We start from the raw sequence: 21,575 nt of genomic DNA on the forward strand, positions 1-21,575 counted from the left end.
AAGAAAAACTTCCTGGGTGGCGAAGTGTGTGGAAGCATACAGACACCATACAGTAACAGTGCCCGTGAATATACCGACACATAATATATGACTTATCAAACATATCTGAGAAAAGAAACTTATTTTTCTAATTTGTGTGATAATAATATTTCTTGGTACTTTGTTTCAGAATCTAAAAAAGGTTTTAGAGTTGTGTCCTCAGCACAAGGCATTGGTTCCAGAAGAGTGAAGTCAGTTTAGACTGGAAGCTCCCGGTCTCGCACCGTCAGGAGTAATTACAACTTCTGAGCAATAAGCGAGTCACTCTCAGTGTACGGCCCCGATGGGTGTGCCCAGTGGCGGCCCAGACGCGGGATGTTGGTAACTACCACAAGAACACCAGCGACGAGAAAACTCTTTAACTGTGTTTATAAACATGTAAACAGACCGGAGTTTCTCACTTTTTCACCTTTCCAGCACTAGCACTTCTCTTCACTGTATGTGAGGTTTCTGTGTTTTATTAAGGTACTTTCAATGGCCACACAGCAAAGGCAAAATTCACATTTTACACTTGTCATATACCCATAGCTCTTGCATTTACTTGTACTTAGGGGGTGTGGAATAACACAACGTTTTGTGCGGAATGCAAACAAGACCTGTCTAATTTCTAGTTTAAATGATAAGTAATGATGCTTTATTACTTTTCAATATGCACAGAAACTCAAAACTAGCAGAATTGTTAAGTGAGGTCCTATCAAATGATTTTAATGACTAGATATGAGTCCTACAAAATGGTGAACTGTTTATAAGCAAATGGATTTTTAGAGGTTTAAAAAAATTAACTTGCTTAAGCTATGCGTGGCCCTATCTGCAGCGTGGGATCAGAACCCCAGCAGCGCAGTGGGAGGGCAGGGGCAGGGCCCACGTCACTTGCCCAGAGGGGCTCCTGGACCCAGAGGCGCCGGGGGCCTTGCTGAGGCCACACAGCCGGTCGGCAGTGCCCGCAGTGCTTTCCTCCTTCACAAATGGTGGGAAGACACTCCTCAGCTAGAGCTGCCCCGACTGACTGTGAAATGCGGACGCAGGGCCCTAACGAACATATTGATCGTAGAACCCTTCTCCCCCTGTGCAGAGACTCCGGAATTCACGGCTAGGTGACAGGGTCACACAGAGTGAGTAAGGGAAATAAAATTCGAACTAATATCACAGTGGAAAAGGAATCTCCAATAACTTTGGAGAGAAACACCTTAGGGGTTCCATCATTAAATCGAATAACGATTACAAATTTCTGTAATAAAACAAAAGCCACCGCTCACGTGCCCGACACAAAACGGAGTCGGATGCAGACTCGAGGGTCCCCCGTCCCCCCGCCCCCCGACCTGAACTCGCACCTTGGCGCATCCACTCGACCTCGTCCTCGGTGACAAAGCTGCACAAGGCTCTCGCCGTCGCCAAGCGGATGGCCCCCGCCTGCGCCGCCCGCCCGCCCCCCGACACCGTGCAGGTCACGTCGTGTTCTCCAAGCCGGTCGAGGAAGTGGAAAGGGAACATCAGCTGTTCTCTAAGGCACAGCACGAGAGGTGGAGTTAAGTTCACTGCGAAGATACACAACGTTACAGGCTGCTCACATTCTGGGCGTGTGTGAGACCCACACCAGACGCAGAAACGCTAGCGTCTCCGCCACTCAGATGCTCTGTGAGAGCAGGGTCAGGCCTCTTCTGCTCGGGCACAATGGCACACCCCGGCTGTTCGCTGACCCTGCTTGTCTCCCGAGAATTTTGTGAGGCTTGAACATAACCTCGTAACGAAGTCAAAGCTGGGAGAGCTCCTTTAATCCACTGAATCCACCTCTCTGGATTCAGTGCTCAGATGCAGTATTAACAGGTCTTCCCAAGCAGCTATCAAGTGCCGTTGGGGTCACGAAGCAAAGTGAACGATGCTGCATCTGTAGGAGGCTTGTGCTCGTCCTGACGCCGTGAGTTTTAAAGTCACTGAAACCACACCCGACATTTTCCCACTGAGACACGCACTCTGCCTGCAGTTCCCTCGGCTGCAGGGTCCTGCCAGGTGACACCCCACAGACCAGTCAGGCCCGCTTCCCTCCACAGCCAGTGAGCACCCATGCGGTCCAGGCAGGGCCAGAGCCAGAGGCTGGAGCAGGCAGACTGCCCTGGGCCTTCTTCTCACTCACAAACAAGGGGTCGCTTCTGCCTTGATAGCGCTTATGAATTTTACTTAGAGACGCTGATGAATATTGAATATCGCGTTTGCTTGTTTGGTCTGACACTGCAGCTTTCTGGACCCCCCAAGTAAAGGTTAGCGTCACACAGTGAGGCTGAGAGCTGGATGCCACCCCTTGGACTGCACACTAGCGGAGCAAGCCCAGGCTGGTGTGGATGGACACAACAAGAGCTCAGAAGGGCAGAGTTAACTGGAATTTGTAACAATACTGCTTCAACAGGGATGCTGTTCCAACAGGAATGAAACAAGTCCTACAATAGAAAACAGGTATGAAACGACCTAAATCTAATATTGTTTTCTTTGAACAAATGTTCCAAAGTAACCAAATAAAAAACAGGGATGCTACAAAAGTAGTACTACAGTTGACCTTTGAACAACATGGGTTTGAACTGTGCAGGCCTGCTGACACGTGGATTTTTTTCAACAGTAAATACTACAGACCTACACCATCCACAGTGGTCGGATCCCTCGATGAGGAAACTCGATACAAAGAGCCATCGGTAAGGTTGTACTCAGATTTTCCACTGTGCTGGGAAAATCCCAACCTCCACATTGTTCAAGAGTCAACGATATTATAAATAATAGCTATGTTATAAGAGCTAAAGAAAATTTAGAGGCTGATAATCTAACCCCGCCATTTCCAGCAAGGACACCGAGGTCAGTATGGAACCTAAGGAACTGGCTTTGGCACATCACAGGCCCGCGCTGCCGGACACGACTGTGCAGGTGAGTGACGTGAGTGATGATGTTACTAAGAGAAGCCCTGCTCACCTACTCGTTTGGGAGCTTAAACATTTATCTGTTTCAATTCCTAAAACTTTAAGATTCCCTAACAAATGCTTATATAGATTAAAAAACTGAGACTAAAATTTGGGGAAAAAATTCAGGCTCTATGAGAGCACTTGAGTCAGGGTGGTCAAGGCGAGAAAGGACCTGAGGAAGAAGTCTGCACAGTCAGGAAGCTGGTGCACACTGAGCACGACACTAGGTCCATAAAGAGAGACAGCAACACCCAAAGGGTACAGTTGAAAACCATCACACACCTATTGGTTTTAATTAATCTGGACTCACACTAGTACATGCAAAAACAGTTACACGGCATGAAAATACTTCACAAATCTCTCCTCTCAGTGATCTCAGATGAAATCCTGAGCTAAAATAATCAATTTTATTTTGCTCTTTGTTATATAATCAAAGTTATTTTGAAAAAAAACATTTCCTCCTTTCAATCTTCTCTGAATGCCACTCCGACAGCACCAGCTGCGCAGCCCCTAGCCTGGTACATGTATAGAGTCATGTGCTCTTATCTCTCTGTGACTGCTTAAGATGCTAGCTTGTCTCCTCTACTGCACGGTTAGTGCCATGTGAGGAATGTACTCCCTTTGCACAGGTGATCAATTAAGAGTTGCTTCCCTGGCTGAGTGACAGAGCAAAGGCCTTTCCAAATCAAAAAGCACTGCTCTGTGTACCCCACACAGCACCAGGCGCAGCGTGGTAAATGTCTGCTAAGTGAATGAATAAACACAAAATTTCTGACAGCTCGGGGAAGGAACACAGTTGACACTCCCAATGACCTGTTTGCTATGTCTGTGTAAAAACAGCCTAAAGAAAGGACCCTGGAAAGAAAAGCAAGCAGTTCAAACTGACCTTCAGGCAAGCACCTCAGAGATCATCAAGTCCAACTCCCTCCTACCATTTAGGGAGGTGACCTTTAAACATCTTGGCTGAGTTCACACAGCTGGAAAACAGACCTAGAATCAAGATCACCCATTCCTGGCTCGGCCGTCTCCCTACTACTGGTCAGTGGTCACCTCCCTGCTCATCTGTAAGCTCGTGAGCCACTCGTGCAGGAGGAAAGGCCAGTCCCCGAGTAGCACGGCTGCCGTAAATCCCGACAACTACTGAAAGACAGTGAGGCGGTTTGGGTGCCTATCCCACCAAGACTAGCCTCAGGCTTCCCAATCAGATAGGGAGTTTCTTGACAACAGAAACCGTATCTCACATAGCTCTTGTATCTTCGCAATGCCAAGAACAAGACTGGGCACACAGACAACCCTTAGCAAATGCCTGCTGAATCAGACTGAAGAGTAAGTTCTAAGGGGGCAACTTAATTGTGAGATAAAGTCAAAATCGAGACTTGCTATTAAATCATCAGGAGTTATATCTGAAAACAAATTAACAGACAGTTATTGATCAAATGCCATTCCTTACAGCAGTCGTAATGCTGAAGTTACGGGTCTCTCTGGCTTTTGGTACGACAAATAATAGCTTCCTCCATCACCTTCCCTGAGAGGGTGATGGCAGAATTAGTTTAATTCCTACTAAACAGAGTTAGAGTGGGCTACTTCTTGACACACACACACAAATAAAATAAACATACATTTCCTGAAGTAATTATTCCGTCCAGAAGCTTACACTATAATGGCATGGTCCTCTTTCCTGACATAAGCATTGGGATCATAAGAGCCATAACTCTTCTGACCCTAAACACCACTACAGGAACCAGGAGATTAGGAAGAGAGGAACTAACCATGCAGAACTGCTGTGACTTGTGGATAATGACAGTAACGACTGGGAAAATCATAACCATCTCAAGAAGAGGCCTTATACAGTGACTAAGGAACATATCTCAGATGGGCATATTTAGTGGAGTTGGGTTGTAACACCTATTTATAATTAATGTCTGTTTCTCCATGGGATACATATTTCAAAGAATAAAATTGCCATATGTAGCCATGGGAACTAAGCAAAGCCTGATGAGCTCTTATTTTAATATATAAATGTCAGGTTTCTTTGCTTGCTCAAAATATATATATATAAAACTTTCTGTGAATAGAAAAAAATCCAAAGTGATAAAGCGAACTTTTTCTAATATTTACGACGGTAAGTGCCAAACAAGGTTGGTCTTCGTTGTTTTGCGGCTGCCCATCCCCAAACCCAGGAAGCAGAGGTGGCATAGTCTGCATTTCAGAACACAAGACCCCGAGACACTCAACTTCCGGTATGATCTGATGAAAAGGGGAGGAAGACTCAATTAATGAGGAATTCTAGAGATGCTTTTTAAAGATCTTGAAAACAACATAAAACATAGTGACAGCATCCCTCTAGCTAGTTTGATATATTCTACTAGTTAAAAGAAATCATCATGCAGACAAATATAATCAGAAAATCATAAGCCTTGGTTGATCGTGACATACTATAAAGTACATTTTCTTTAAAAACAAAACCAAAACAAAGACCTCACCTGTCCTGAGTCACCGGAAAGTAGAGCAGGTAGTCGACCCCATTTACTTCTATCCTCCCACTTCCATGGTCATAAACAGCCACTTTTGCCTTTGCAGTCTTTCTGTTACCTTTAAAAATATGAGACATCTATTAGTGAACATCTTGAGGCCCAATGCTTTGACAGAGGCAAAACTACATTAAATTTTTCCCCCAGAATAACAATATGTAACACTCTATATAGGAAAGTTCTATAATTATTACAAGTCAAACAAAAATAGAACAGGCAAACTACACCATAATTGACGTAATAAAGCTTACTATGGGGTGATTTTGTTCCTTAATCCCATTTTAGAAACACTACAATGATTTTAGTTTCAACAAAGTAATTCATATTTATTTATATTATTTAAAAAATCAATTTACATAGTGTTCTTTTTAAATTAATAAGAGTATATCTTAATCGTATAATTTTTAAAATATATGAACAGTATAATAAAGTATAATTGGTAGAAATAAAAGGAATCCTTAGGAAAGGCCACACTTCTTTGAAAATATTAACTGAAAATGAAATGATGTAATATTTTTTAAAGTTGCAGATATATCATTTAATAACTCAATTCTTTAAAGTTACATCATGTCAAATGTCTCTGTACACCTACAAGGAAGATGTGAGTCGAGGACCTAAAGTTTTAATGTTCTGTAGTTTTAGCATCTGACGTGCAAATTCACCGAAAATTTTCATTTAATATAAGAAACCTTTATTTAGAAACCTAAACCTTTATAAGAAACCTATATTTTGTTGTTTCTACCAGTCGAAAATATGAAAATACAAAGTGTTAATATGACTGTGTAGGTATGTGCCCACATTTTTTTCTTGCAACATTATAAAGTTCAGTTTTTAAAAACGTCAACAGAACCTTAATATTCGGAAATCCAGCATAGCAGCAGCAAAAATAAACAAACAAAATGAACACCAAAGGGCAAGAACAAATAAACTAAACATCCGGCTATTTCCCAATCCTCGGCGGGGGGGGGGGCGGCGGCGGCGGTGTTCTCTTTCCACGGGTGCGTTACCTTGGCCTGTGCTGAAGGCCATACCCTTCTCATCATACTGCAAAGGCTCAATCAGCTGTTTTTTCGATTGAATGGTTACACTCCTGCGGAACCTGCCCACAAATTCTTCTTCAGCCGCGTCACACGGCAACGCCGATAACCTTTCCAGCAGCCGAATGAACTGTGCATACTGCAGACAATAAAAATTCATTAGGAGATGCAAGTGTAATTGCATTTGCTAAATTTTTTCTATTTTTATATACTTGATCTTTCCAATGTTGCTTTTCCTGATGAATTTTGACAGAATGACACTTCCGCAACTTCATGCTGCTTTTAAAACAGCGTGCAGATGCAGCACTTCCCCTGTGTACCTTTAGTGCTCAATCTTTTCTTTCGAGAAACAAAGAGATTTATCATTCAAAGAAAAATCCATTTCTCTGTATCAGGATTACATGAAGGTGAAATTTAAATTCACTTTCAAAAAAATACTTAGATGATCTTTAAGTATAATTTCTACTCTTTTATTAGAACTGTATCAAGAGGCGCTTCATAAATAATTTCTAGCAAGTTTCGTACAGTAAAATGGGAAGAGTCTGATTTTGAGAAAACGTACCTCTTAAACTACATTTCATAATACATTTGGCAAATGTATCTGTAGCTGTTCAAGCTGTGTTACTTTAATGTTTATGATTTCCTTTAAAACCGAACAATCAAGCTATTTAAAAATTCAAGAGATACTTGACTTAAAGGGCAACCTCTTGAAATAAATTACCCTTGCTACTCAGTGCATTTTTTTTAATAGTTCTTGAACATGTGATTAGAAAGTAAACAACTTGGTATTAACCCCTTAAAATTAGAAGCCAGAGTAATCACTCTAAAGTGTTTATGCAGAAGGAAACAACTGATACTTGAGATCCTTCGCATGGAGTGTGAAACCCAGTTTTTGATAACCTTATTTATGTTTTGCCAACCCTAAAAATCATACTCATCTTTGTTACCACTGCCTTTACAGTGAAAATCTGCCATTAATAATTTGAAATGTATAAAAATCTCACAAGTAAGATTAAAAGGGCCGCTTCAATTATTGCTTCCTGTGATGTTACAATACTGGAGAAGGCAACTGTCTGAGGAAGAGTGAACTGCTAGCCACCTGTGGTACCCAGCCTGGTAAAGCTCCATCACCTTCATTCACAGGCCTGTCCTTCCTCAGCTGTTCTCAGTTCCTCTGCACCGGCTGTAATACCCTTGAACACACAAGGAGGCAACTACAGGTATGACCCAGCCTTGCCTGTGAACTGGGATCATGGCTCAAGACATCACTGACTACCCCTGCCTTCCTCATCTTGACACCAGCCATCAGCTTCAGGATTTCTTCCAACAGCCAGCTGCCCAAGGTACAAAGATACCTATATATTTGGTTGTTTTGTGTTCATAGCTGCACACCTATAACAAAGTCCTTGGGATGTTTTCAAAATGAAAACAAACCAACCTGTATTATAAAAATAAAAGCAGCCAGAAAACAGGGAACACTGAAATGGTTCATTCAATGAAGGAGCAAAGAGAGGTTTTTCAGTTGGATCCACGTGCAGTGATACTGACTTGGCAGTTAGGATATGAGAAATTAATTTCAGATCTTTAACTCACCAAATGCCCGACACCTTAGTTAAGCAAATTGCAACTTTTCCAAAACATGAATTTCTTCAATATGTTAAATGAAGAAAAGAGCTATTTAAGCATATGACTTGAAATCTACACGGCAGCAAGGTACTAACAATGTTACCCACTGCCACGGAAGGAAAAAACCTTTCTTGTAACAATTTGTGAAATTTTTCTATACTCCAATCTTCCAGAAATAATCTAAATTTAGAACATCAACACATTTAAAACATCAAATTTCCTGTGATAATACTGGCATATAGTAGAACATTGAGCAAAAAAAGAATCAGACTAAGACCTAAAGCAGGGGTCACCACATTCCTAGGCTTTAACGTTCACTGGGGGAGCCTGCTGAAACTGTGGATTCCTGGGTGACACCCATGGAAATTCTGCGTGAGGTCTGAACCTTGGGAACTGCATTTTGTAACCAGCATTCCAGGTGATTCTGATACAGGCAGTTTTGCCGATTCCACGATGAAACATACTGGCCGTGTGGATACTGCATTTGGTAAGTCAGGAAGGTAACCATGCGCTTCATTTCTCTCCTACTTAACCTGTAACAGCCCCTTACACTTATCATTAGCCTGTAAAATTAGCACCCACTTTACTGAAGGGGGTGAAAAATGACACCTGCCATGCGCCCCTGAACAAGGGGCAGAGGATGCAAGCCCACTTGTGGAGGAGGGTCTGGGGACCAGGCACCTTCCTGACCCTCCCAGGGCAGAAATCAGCTCCACATGTTTTAAAAGGAAAACCGTCTTATGAACACCTGCCTCTGAGGAACATTACTATTAGGATCCTAAATACAGCAAATGTCTACAATCTTACGGCACAGGTCCCCTTAAATTAAAAAGATTAATTACTCACATCTTGATCTGACAGTTTTTCCACTAGCATTTCTTCCAGTTCCTCCTTAATCAGCCATCTGCTGCCAATCGGGTCTCTGTTAAAATATCACATTATATTCTCTTTTAAATTAACCATACAATGAGTTATATCACAAAAGATCCCAGAAGTAGTAGCGATTCTTGATTGCGAAACACATTTTTGTATTATATAGCTGTAAAATTTCATCCAAGTAAATGATTTTTGAGACACATTATTTCATTTCCTCAATCTACTTTAGAAAAGATACCCAGTCTAGCAAATGTTCCGTTCGCAGAGTTAGACATGGCATTGGGGAACCCATGTGATGATATTCAAGTCACTAGATTTCTCAAAAATTAAAACTGTGCTTGCTTTTCATAATTTACTTTAAAGGGTATGTTACAGACACAGAGTTAATCTGTCAATGGACTAAAGTAGTAATGAAATCCAAATAAAAGGTTACGGGTAGTATTTACAACTAAAACTAGGTATATTCAAAAACTTGTGTCTTTTGCATAGGAAGAAATATGTGAATAACCAGCCCCAAATTTAAAACTGGTTGGTCAGGTCGATGGATCTAATCTATCACTGTTTGCTAAATGGAAGCACAAACCTTCAAATACAAAACACACACACACACACATATATGTATATCTACGGGCATATAAATGCACAGTTACATACACAAAAATTCTAAAGAAATAATATTGAGGTACAGTAAGTGCCACTTAACATACAAATCTAGAATGAAGTAATATAAAAATAATAACCTTAATACTTACATCCTCCCAAACAAAAAAAAATCACCTATTATTTGGAATTTTAATGATTAATGCTGAAATGATGAACAAATTTTTAGGCTTTAGGTATGCCTAAAATACACCAATGATAAGTGGTATGTTTTTAGTTAATTTTCTCATATATTTTAACGCAAAAAAGAACTTACCTGGCTTTAGTTTTTTCTGAAAACAGACCTTTGGCTCGCAGCTGGTCTTGACGGTTTTCTACATCTAGTAGCTTTCCATATGCTTCCTGTGGCAAATAACACACACATACACTAAACCAAGAGAGACGGCAAACCATTTACCTCCCTTTATGTCTCCCATGAGCACCTCATCTCAGAAGCGCCCTCCTCAAGTCACAGCTGCACAGCAAGGATTACTGAAAATGTTCTTTAACAATGCTATTTCTCATTCAAACTAAAGAATGGTGGAGTAATTTCAATGAGAATTTAGTATCATACATAGTAACACACTTAACTTCAAATGATTTTTAAAAAACTCTATAGAAGGTTTACAACTCAGTGAGGTTCGTAAAAACGAAATAAAGATACAAGCTATTTATTTTCCTTAAGAGTTCCACAGAGAACCAAAACTTTTCCTTAAAAAAAATCATAATTTATACAGCAATATGCATTTAAACTTAGAGAGTTACCAGTAAAAAATTTTAAAATTTATATAAGATTTCTCTTTACCATGTAGTTTGTATCTTAAAAAGTTTTCTATTAATATTTATTTTTCATTATTTGATTTCTATTAGTTTACTTTCTAACAAAGTCTGTGAATGTAAGTCACCTGTTAAATCATAATGCAAGTAGGAGAAAATTTACCATTTTGTAAGCACTAATCTGGCAATAAAGGTTATCAATGAAATACGATCTCCAGGAAATGAGTTTACAATAAGCAGAATAATGCAACTCTCTCCCAAACCTGAGGACTCAAATCCAATCTATGTGTATTCATTTATAATGTACACATAACCTACCATACTAATACCTAAGGAACAGATGTTTTCAAAGGATGAGCTAGAGATGATATAAACATTTTTTCTTGCTTAATCATGACACCGTCCAATACCATCAGCTAATCTCAGAAGACACAACTTGCTGCTCATAGAGATGTCTATCCATATTTAAAACAGTCTTCGTAATTTCCAGTTTTGGGGACAACCTCTTGTGGGTGCTGATTAGAGCGTCATATTATATCAAAATGTTGCTGACAGAGTCTGCTCTAAGAATACACGTGCCCCTCTGTTACTCCCTTAGTATTTACCAATGCTTGCATTTTATTATCTTCATTCTGCAACCTCTTTTCAGGAATCCATTTCTCTCAAGGGGAAAAAGAATGTAGGAAGGAAGGGAGGGAGGGAGGGAGGGAGGAAAAAGGATGTAAAGACCAAGCCTCTGAGTTTCATAAACATAGATGAGAAAAGCCGAGATTATGCTCCATGGGCCAGGACTTCTTGGTGAGAAAAGGGTAAGTTCATTTCCTGTAGTAGGGAGACTTGTAAGAGTGTGTTTTGTTTTGTTTTGTTTGTTTTCAGTAAGGGTAGTAGGATTGATACCTTAGAAAAGAATAAGAAAAGCAGCAGCACTTAGAAACAGTAACACTGGGCCGAGCAGCTCTGACAGAGTGAAACTATCACTATCAATAGCTGAGCGATTCTAAAGCTAAGCAGAAGCAGACAGCAGCAGCAACTAGGCCAAGCACTAGGTTAGAAATGTAAATTCTCAGGCCCCAACCCAGACTTTCGCAAGAGGAACCTCTTGGGAGGGGGGCCCAGTGATCTGTTTGAATGATGCCCCCAAGTAACGCACCCTGAAGTTTGGATCTAAACACTGGAACTCTGGGGACAAATGAGGTTAATTCAATTTTAGGGTACAGATTAACTATCTCTACAACTATACTCAAAGTATAAATCCATCACCTGTAGCAGCAGAAAAATGTACCTGACAATTCAAAACAAACTGTCCACTCTAAAGAAAGCAAGACTAGAAGCCATCCACATACAGAGCATGTCCCTGCTATGCAGCTTAAAACCATACAATTTGTCTCCCGAGAATTGGTAAGCCGCATTTGACTGTAGTTCGGGTACCTGAAATTCATATTTAAAGGCTAAGATAGTGAGTTGTAAGCCCAACTGAATAGTGTATCAGAAAAATTTCTATGTACCTATTTCTAGAAAGCAATTCTGAAGTGCTCTGAACAGGTAAAATATAGGGAAAATAAAAAACCCCACAAAATGAATCCTCCCCGCCTTGTACGAAGGGGACAGACGTGTGCAAGCAGCATCTCGCTGTGCACCTGCACCGTGCGCCCTGCCCCCGCCCCCGGAAGCCTGCTCCAGCTCGGGGTCTGTGGGAGCAGGATGGCATCAGTCTCCACGTCTCCACGCTGGGCTGCTCCAGAGCCCTGAGATTCTGAGAGTCCTGAGTCAGAGATGTATCTTTCAAATCTACCTTAAAAATATGAATTCAAGAGAATACCAACAACGGTAGTAAGGCACTATCTGGTTATAAGGGTCTATTTAATTTTCTGGAATAACCAAGGCAACTAAAACAAAAATAACCGATCTGCTTCACAGGTCAAGTTTCAAGTCAAAATTTGGGGTGCTAAATGTGTCATCATTTTCCAGTGATTCTGAGCAATTTTTAAGTCCATATTTTTCTTAAAACTTTCTTGCACTCTGCCACTACCTTCCAGTGTTATATTTAGCTCCATAATAATGTATAAATAGTGTAAGTAAAATCACCAGAAAAAATGTGGAATATGAGAAAACCACCCATGAAGAGTACACGTCAAATTTAGAACATGGTAAGTTCTATTCATTTATGGCACATGCTTTGATGGTTGTAATTCATCAAGTTATATCATGCTCTTTAAGCCCCCTCATACACTTCTTTAAATAGGAAAATATATGTAAAGTACTTAGCATACTGCCTGGCCTACAGTAGTGGTCAAGAAATGATACAGCGGTGAGGTATGGCATTCAGGAGTCAAACAGTCGAAAAAGTTTTACCGGTGCATCATTTCTATTTTTCTTTCTTTTCTAGATAATAAAACCACTCCTGAGATTCTAAAGGTTCTATCTTGGTTAGTCAGAGACAACAGTCCTCCGGAAAGTACATTCTATAGCTTCAACTCCCTGAAGAGAGGTGCACTAATTTACATCAAAAAATCCTTGAGGGTACAAAATATGCCAGGAACTGTCAACATCACAGAATATCAGTGCTAGCTTCTGGTACATTGTTAAATTTCCACTTAATTTTTAAGGGACCCTAGAGAACTGGCATGACCCCACCTACACTAAGTTTATATACTGTATTTAACAGTATAATTTTCAAATATGACAGGAATAACCCAGATGTGAAATGCTGAATCATTAATCACAGCTATGATTAATATTTCATAAAATCAAAGCAAGCCTATCCACCCCTCATGTCATCATATTTCCATAATGTATGAATCGAATTTGGAAGGTGCCTAATTTGGAAATACCAGATGCTCAGGGTACAGAAAAGAAATGCTTTAACTAAACTCTTCCAAGAGCATGAGCAATGTCATTTTTAGTCTACCAAATTCTGTTTTGGTTGTATTAACCATGTTGAAATTCCAATTTTAGGAAGGGTAAACGAACAACATTTCTTAGGAGGGTGGTATAGAAAAAGTCAACTGTATTTTGATATACAAAATATATAATAACTAACAGTAATTATCATCTTAGATACTAGTTCAATACAGAAAAGTAAGCGACTTAAAGTATGTGTTTGTTGGAAAAAAAAAAATCACAGAAAATAAATTTCCTAAATAACAATCTTCTCAATTTTTTGGCTACTGGCATACACAAAACCAACTGGAGTAAATATACATATAATTCATTTATCATGGTTTTTATCATGCAATTTATCTGAAGCTCCAAGTGACATACCTCTATGGTAGATCCTAGCTATCACTTTGTAAATACATTATGCTATACAGCGTATACTTCGTGTAATGCTACCCGACATAAAAAAAGGAAATAATCTCACAGATAGGTCATGTTAGACAAGTACTCTGGGAAAGTACGCACCTGGGAGTAATTACATAGAAGTGCTTGTGACTCAGATACCATATATTTTTACTACTGAAAGCTCCACCATATATTATAAAAACAATTTTACCATTATAAAAGAAGTAATCTGATTAAAATCAACAGAGGCAGTAAGTTGAATCAGTTTTTAAAAATTAATTTTCCCAATTGTTACACTTGGAACATACAAGATACACAATGATAATTATTCATATATCAATATGAGAAAATGTATATTAAAGATACTTCTAGAACAGCAGTTTGTTGCTGAATTAGTTACTGAATTAACTCCTGCTGTCAAGAAAGAACTTAAAACAGCACACAGACACATGGCAGCACTGGTCTGCAGCTTTCCAGAAAGAAGCACTTCACATAGTCATAAAGTAGTCATTTGGTAATACCTCACTGGGAGAAGGGTCACTACTTTAATTCCATTTTTCAAGAGCACCGCTTCGAAAGTTTTCAATATTCACCACCCAGTGACAAGGAGGATGCACAGAATTGTGATACTAAGCCTCCGGAACTTCTGCTTGTTGACTCTGGAACCTCCATATACTGAGGCCTCAGACCCCTCCCTGGGCTACTGTGTGAACACAGAAGGTTTAAGTCCCTTAAAATAAACTGGAGAATTTCTAAATAAGCCAGGCAAATGAATCCTGTTTATACACACATTATTAGGATTAGAATTACTTCGTACTTTTTAATATTTTAAACTTTTTCCCCCAATTCAGCAGAATAGTTTAAGTGCATAATGATCTACTTATTCCTTAATTTTATACTTTTTAGGGTAAAACTTTCATCCAAGGCCATATAATTCCTTCAATTTATAGAAACACTCTGAAAATACTCCAATGTTTACTGTAAAACTAGTCCTAAAATATAAATGAGGTTTCTGTAAGATGCTAAATTCCCAGTATAGTTTTTAGACATGCAGAACCTTATCTTAAACGTTGGGGTAGGTGAGCTGACGTAAGATGTCAATAGATGCTTAGTGTTTCTGACAACTCACCGTGTTTCCAATGTTTTATACAGCTTTTCCCAAGCTCTGGTTTCACGGGATGTTAAAAGATGTTTTGGGTAGAAACAGTTCCGTAATACAACATATTTGAGCAGCAGTGTTTCTCTACTGAAGGGCGTCAGGGAATTTTTATCACGCTAAGTGTCTCCTTATTAGTTTCCTAGTGCTGTATACAATATGCAGCATTCCCAAACGAGCTTAATTTCAGAGACCCTTTCTTGAAGCTTTCATAACCAGGGTTCCTCAGAAAGCACTTTGGGAAAGGCTATATTACAGCCATGCCCTGTCTTAATGAATCGTATTTTACAAAAGGATTCCCACTTCAGAGTCAAATAATCACCTCCCACAACGAGTTTAAAATAATTTTCAACTCACTTTTAGTGAGTTTCAAGATATTCAGAAACCTAGGTGTTGATAGGAGTGAACGGGAATTAACATTTGTCTTAGGATTAAAGGACCTGCACAACTGCCCAGGTTGTGACCGCCCCGTTCATGAATGCAGCCCCTTTGCCTGCCCGCCCCGCCCGGTCGCCTGGGCAGCTCCAGCTGCGGCGGGCAGGGGTGCCTGGGGCAGCTGGGACCCAAGGGCACAGCCATCGCCCTATCCTTAGCTGCGCAGGCAGGCTTCCTCCCCCACCCCCGGACATGCAGCTCAGCTTTCTCTGGTGCAGCACCTGCTCCACTTCAGACGCACACATCCTCTAGAAAGTCTTCCCTCTCCTTTACATCTCGGTTCAGTTGTTTCTGGAAACTCCTTTTACTCTCTCTTTCTTCTTTCTGCTCCCAAAACGCTACGCTGAAACTCTAAATCACGTCTGAGAAGTACACAAGTTCCACTGGTTACGTGGCTATTAAGGAGATGGAAAGTCATCCATTTGGGGTAAAAAAGATGGATGAGCAGGGCCATCCAGCCTGGAGCCCCCTCAGTCCTCAACGGTCCTCTGAGAAACTCTGTACGACCCTTATTTCTTCTTAAACTACCTTTCACTGTTTAAGAATTTACTTATTAGTACTGTTTCATACTTCATTCATTACGTATGTACACCCTATTCGCTATTTTGTAAAATAAGTGGTTTTTATGGACCTTCCCAGGAACCTGAAGACAGGTGTATGGTTGTGGCCACAGGAAGGTGGGAATTCCAGCCAACCTGATGATGAGCCCTTAGAATGTAACACACTCACAAAGTCTGCGACCCCAGCCCCCATGGATCGGCAAGTTTCCCTTCACCTTGTGCTTTCCCAACAGCTTCACTTCTGGGCGGGAACAATGAGCCGCTTCTTTCTTCTCAACCGCCTCTTCCCTCAAAATCCTCCTACTTCTCCACAAAAACAACTGGATGGACTAACTACGGGTTAACTGGAAACAGCGTTCACTTAAGCATTACACATTACCCTTAACTGGAAGCTGCATCAGGCCCATCTTTTATTTGCTGCTATAATGTAATATACAACGTTAACATGCAAGCAGTGACCAAATACTAAAAAGCAGCTTTGATGTTATTACCGAAGATAAAAAAGGTTAAGGGACATCACAAAGACCTCCGGGCAGAACTGCAAACATGCTCAGAGCTGTGCTTTTCTGACAAAAAACATGGCCGTGACGGCCACAGCTCACACAATCACAGCCGGTCCAGGGCATGGAGAACAGAGTTTGCCTTAGTGTCTTTCACCCTGTCACATGGGAAGAAACTGCATCAACAAAACGAAATGGTAGCAATAATGATTCACTTCCCGCCCACCTGCCACAGTCTTTGCGGGGCTGGCTCCCTTGCTACGGTGGGATGGCGGCGGGGGGATCACCCTCCCACAGAATGGAACGGACCCTTCCGCGCACCGAGAGAGGGCAGAACAAAGGAGGGAGCCAACATGTGCAGCAGTTTCAAGTTTTACCGTCTTATTTTATATGCGATTCCTGATTCACTACGAAACCACTCTTGTGAGCTGAAGAGTGAATATTTAGTCACATACTATTTCAGAGTAACAAACAGCACCTAGCATGACGCTGACCTGCATCATCCAGGCAATGACCACAGCTGTGAGTAATAACGTCAGCCGTACGTGAGGCTCAAGTGATTGGTATATATTTAGGAAAACATTTATCCTTTTTCCATACATGTAATTACTTTAAAGTTCCGTAAGATGCATTTTTGAAAATACAAGGGTTTATTAATTACCTGAATTAACACGCTCAAGTTAAACCAAAATATCTGTAATTTACATGTGTAAACTGTTCTGATGAACAATAAAACAAATACCAAACCCACAGTGTTTGGGGGTCAAACTACGCAACAAATGGACAGACCTAAATTACTCAATTTAACTAACACACAGAAGCCCAAAGAACTCTCCTATATGCAAAGCAACTATATGATGCAAAAGGAAGACTTTATAAACTGGATGTAATTTGACATTCTAGTCGAGAGTAGGGTAGTATTTTATCCACTGAGAAACTGACCAATTTCTTGAGCAACCCCTTTTAAAACTCATAAATAAAGTTAGGCCTCTTATACAATGTGTAATTTCTTCATTATGATGGAATGCAACAAAATATCTTGCCCTTGGGTTGCTCAGTTTCAGCCAAAACAAATGCAAATGGCTTGTCAGGTGACAGCTGTTTGATAAGGCTCCTCTACAAGACCCGCATGCTTTACTTTTTTCCGTGAAACTTGGGATGAAAGGCAGAAGGCAGGAAGAGAATTAATGTAGCATACAGTCTAAAGGCAATGCTACAACCGTGATTAAGTAGAAAAGTTAAAAGGCACAGATTTTCCACAGCTTCGCTGCGTGCAACCCATCCGTGTAACAAGTTGACAGGCCTAGCGTGCCAGCTCCATCATCCCCTCCGACAGCTAAAACGCAGCGCTGCATCCCTTTTCAGGGGAAATTTGCGTCTGCACCATGAAGCGTTGTACATTATTTCTCAGCACTGCAGGGGGCTCGAGTCCATATGGAACCTTCACAAATATTACCACAGATCAAACCAGCGGCGTCGTGAGGCAGATTTGACATACCTATTTAAATGAGCAGCAGGGGTCCCTGGGCAGCCTCGGGCTGTACGCAGAGCCTGGGCGGAGAGCAGAAGCCCAGCTCCATTACTCAGCAAAGACACTCTCCGCATCCATCATTCATTTCATTTCTGCCAGGGCAAGAAGCTCATTTGCCCAAGGTCAACAAAAAGTGAAAAGAAGGTTTTCTTTTTTTTCCCCCGAGAAATAAATGTACCTGACAAGTGGGGATTTTGTCCTTTGGGTTTGCGGAGCACAAATAAACACCAGCCAGCTCGACAGAGTACATGTGTGCATGCGAGCCAAGCCACCCGAGAGCTGACTGCGGATGGAAGGCCCATGGACAATTTCTGTAACTTGTAAAACTCATATATGAATAAAATAAAACTTGACACCACGTTCTAAAAATAAAGTGGGTTCTGTTGTTTAAAACTGGGCATCAGCATCCAGCCTCGTCATGGTAACTGTAGGGAACTCCCCAGTGCGCGCGCACCGTCAACCAACTTACGGCTCTGAAAGAAAATAAAACCTGTTCCCAGTACACGCAAACGCAGTTGGAAGGCAACAAGTAATAAAATCACTTCCTAGGCCTTTTGAGCCCAAATTCTAGACTCATACACTACACTGACCTATGAAAAGCAAAAATCGTATAGGAATAACTAAAGGGTAGAGAGAAGGACTTGCCTCTCCCCCAAGGTGAGCACCCCATCGCCCTGACAGCCCCTTTCCTGATTCAGGTCCCGCCTTGACGCACACGCACGCACTGATACTGAGCTGAGCATCTATCTACCAATATGACCTCAGTTTGGAAGTAAAAGCATTTTAAGGACAAACCATTCTGACATAAATTCTCTAATGCTTACCTTTAGCAAAAATGAATTAATAAAATATAAAGCCTTTCAACATACTGTCTTGTCTCTGGAAGTCTTATTTTTTGTCCATTATGAAACACACTAGGTAAATTCTGAGGCTGAGGGAGATCTCTGCTATCATTAGTTACTTGGCTTACAGTTCATATTATTTACCATAAATGTAATATACTTACGTGCATTAATGAATAATATGACTGTCTGCCAGTATAAAAGAGAAAATGAAATGGGCGGCCATCTTCTCCCCACTGGATTGCTAATAAAAACCAAATGAAAACAAATAAACAAAAATAAAAATATACAGAGATCAAATAGCTTGTATTTAACTGCAATTCATAATTCTGCAATAAGACACATTTTTAATTCTGATTAACTTTTAAAATAACAAAATAGCATGAATATTTAGAATTTAGTTTGGCAGGTTTAGCATGTAAATATTTAGGATATTTAATATTTCATACCCATTAATACAAAGTTTATATTTGATAAAACATTCCTAAATATTTCACCATGAGAATTTCTGTAATATGTTTTAAATAAACACACAAAATACCAAAGTCATCTTGCTAGAACAAAAAAATTTATGTTTGGCTGTAAATACAACACACTCCCATATTCTTAAAAAGGAAAACTGATAAAGTCAATTATGTAATATAGTTAGGAAATTAGAGACAGGAATACTATAAGAAAGAAAAAAACAAAATGGATTTTTCCGTGCCCAGTTATGTTTCAACTCTGTGGTGAGACACCTCCGAGAGTTTGAAACGTTTAAAACAGAAGGGGCCCCACAAAGATGTTTTGTGTAATTCCTTTTGAAATACAGATGGTCGTTCACATCTAATAACCACCCAACAAACTGGGAAACGGAGCTGCTGCAGTAAATAAAGCAAACACCAACTCCACGTCCTCTTCCCGTATCTGTACTGAGCTGTTTCTCTGTCAACAATGTGTGAGAACTCCAAACACGAAGGCTACACTCCTCTATTACATGAGTTGTAAACTCTTTTCTCCCAGTCTGTCACTTGCCTTTAAATTTTGTTTGTGGCATCTTTCATACTCAAGACGTTTAAAGTGTATGTGTACAGTAGACTCTGCCACTTTTCCTCTATGGCAGTGCTTCTCAACTGTTTTTTCATTATCATTCCTACTAAGGCACCTTTTCAGACACTTTTCTCCCTAATTGCCTGCCTCCCCATGAAATCTTAATACCGCAGATACACTGCATATCCGCTGATGTATATACTGTGGCCCTCTGGAGGGCCACAAACATTGTAATAGCTAAGATTTTTTCACCTCCTGTGAACCAATTTACACCCCCTTGGGGGCAATATCACCCCCATTGAGAAAACCTGCTTTAAGACTTTGGGCTTTCTAAAAACTATTTTCCCATATTTGCTTCTGGAATTTTTGTATGTTTTCATGATCAGAAATTTAATCAATCTGAAATTTATGTCTGTGAGGCAGAAATCCAAACACGCATTATTTTGTCCAACAAAGAGAGTCATTACTCCATTACAGTTTTTTGAATAATACACTCTTTTCTTTTAAAACATTACCTGTACAATATGTAGGGTATCTTCCTCTTCTGGGGTAACTGGATTACACACAGAACACTTTAAGTGCATACATTTAAAATGAAGACCAAAATTTCATAACGAATGGTGAAAAATGTCTAGATACAGTGCTTGGCTTGAAAAATAAAAACACATTCTTATTCGCCAATGGCTTACTGATGAATTAAATGGTTCTCCAACACCACTTTCAAAGACTTCATGAAATCTTGTATATTTTCCAGTATTTATAACCCTACTATGCAATTTTCAGTATATTGTGAAAGTCGTCAGAGAGTGATCAAGAAAGACAAATATCATGGTTGCAGATAAGCCTCTACTGAAAAGCTTGGAGGGATTTTGGAGTTGGGTCTCATTCCATGTGTGTGAATACGTGTGTACATGATTTTATAATATGCACTTACGTGTGTGTGTGTGTGTGTATACGTGTGTATATATAATTTCATTCAATCTAAGATGTCACGGACTTTAAGATACTCCATCACATATCTTACACAAAGAAAGAAAGAAAAAAAGCAAATGGTATGCAATATAGTTTACATCAATTGTAAAATGAATCCTGTTTGGTAAAGGTGTTAAAATCTGAAAAACTGTGTCTTAGAATTCACAAAATATGGCAAAAACAAACATATGCTGATTGTGAATGATCTGGTCCACTGGTCTGTCTGTTTGCACCATTACCACCATTTAATTAAAATCAGTTTTTTGCTGCATTTTGATACTTGGTAGGGTAACTTCTTTCATTACTCTTATTTCTTTTAAAAATTTCTCGCTGCTTCTTGTACATTTACTCTTTCAAAACAAACTTCAAAAGTTTTTTCCAAAAGTCCTATCAGGACTTTGAAATTATATTAAATTTATTAATAATTTTTAAAGTAGCAACTCTGCAATATTATCTTTCCTTACATGAAAGTGAAATCTTTTTTCCAGCTATTCAGATTAACACTTATGATCTTTTAAGTTTTACAGTTTTCTATATAAATTCCTTACATACTTTTGGAGTTTCATTTGCATTTTAGTTTCTGTTGCTCTTGATACTGTCCCCTCAGTTATCTGTTTTCTGTAAAATCAACTTTAATTACACAATACACTTTTTTAAAAAAAATAGACTTTATTTTTAGAGCAGTTTTAGGTTCACAGCAAAATTGAGAGGAAGGTGCAGAGATTTCCCGCATACCTCTATCACCCCCATTATCAACATCCCCACCAGATGAACCTACACCGACACATCATAATCACCCAA

At 39.9% G+C, this 21,575-nt stretch overlaps 2 protein-coding genes across 2 annotated transcripts in view; both read right to left on the minus strand.

Moving 5' to 3' along the window:
- Positions 1–5,569, minus strand: part of GPR45 (G protein-coupled receptor 45) — a 67,455-nt gene extending 61,886 nt beyond the window's left edge. Inside the window, exon 1 of the mRNA XM_029231797.1 lies at positions 5,465–5,569. The gene's annotated coding sequence lies outside the window, so the exon portion shown is untranslated. The remainder of the gene's footprint in view (positions 1–5,464) is intronic.
- MRPS9 (mitochondrial ribosomal protein S9) overlaps positions 1–21,575 on the minus strand; it is a 46,723-nt gene that overhangs the window by 3,665 nt on the left and 21,483 nt on the right. The window contains exons 5-10 of the mRNA XM_029231798.1: positions 18,938–19,017; positions 9,968–10,053; positions 9,022–9,097; positions 6,520–6,688; positions 5,465–5,573; positions 1,371–1,540 (exon numbers count right to left, since the gene is read on the minus strand). Of these exons, the coding sequence (XP_029087631.1) occupies positions 1,371–1,540; positions 5,465–5,573; positions 6,520–6,688; positions 9,022–9,097; positions 9,968–10,053; positions 18,938–19,017 (690 nt within the window). The remainder of the gene's footprint in view (positions 1–1,370; positions 1,541–5,464; positions 5,574–6,519; positions 6,689–9,021; positions 9,098–9,967; positions 10,054–18,937; positions 19,018–21,575) is intronic.

Source organism: Monodon monoceros, unplaced genomic scaffold, assembly GCF_005190385.1.
Source record: "Monodon monoceros isolate NGI ecotype Baffin Bay Population unplaced genomic scaffold, NGI_Narwhal_1 Super_Scaffold_19, whole genome shotgun sequence".
NCBI classification, from domain to species: Eukaryota; Metazoa; Chordata; class Mammalia; order Artiodactyla; family Monodontidae; genus Monodon; species Monodon monoceros.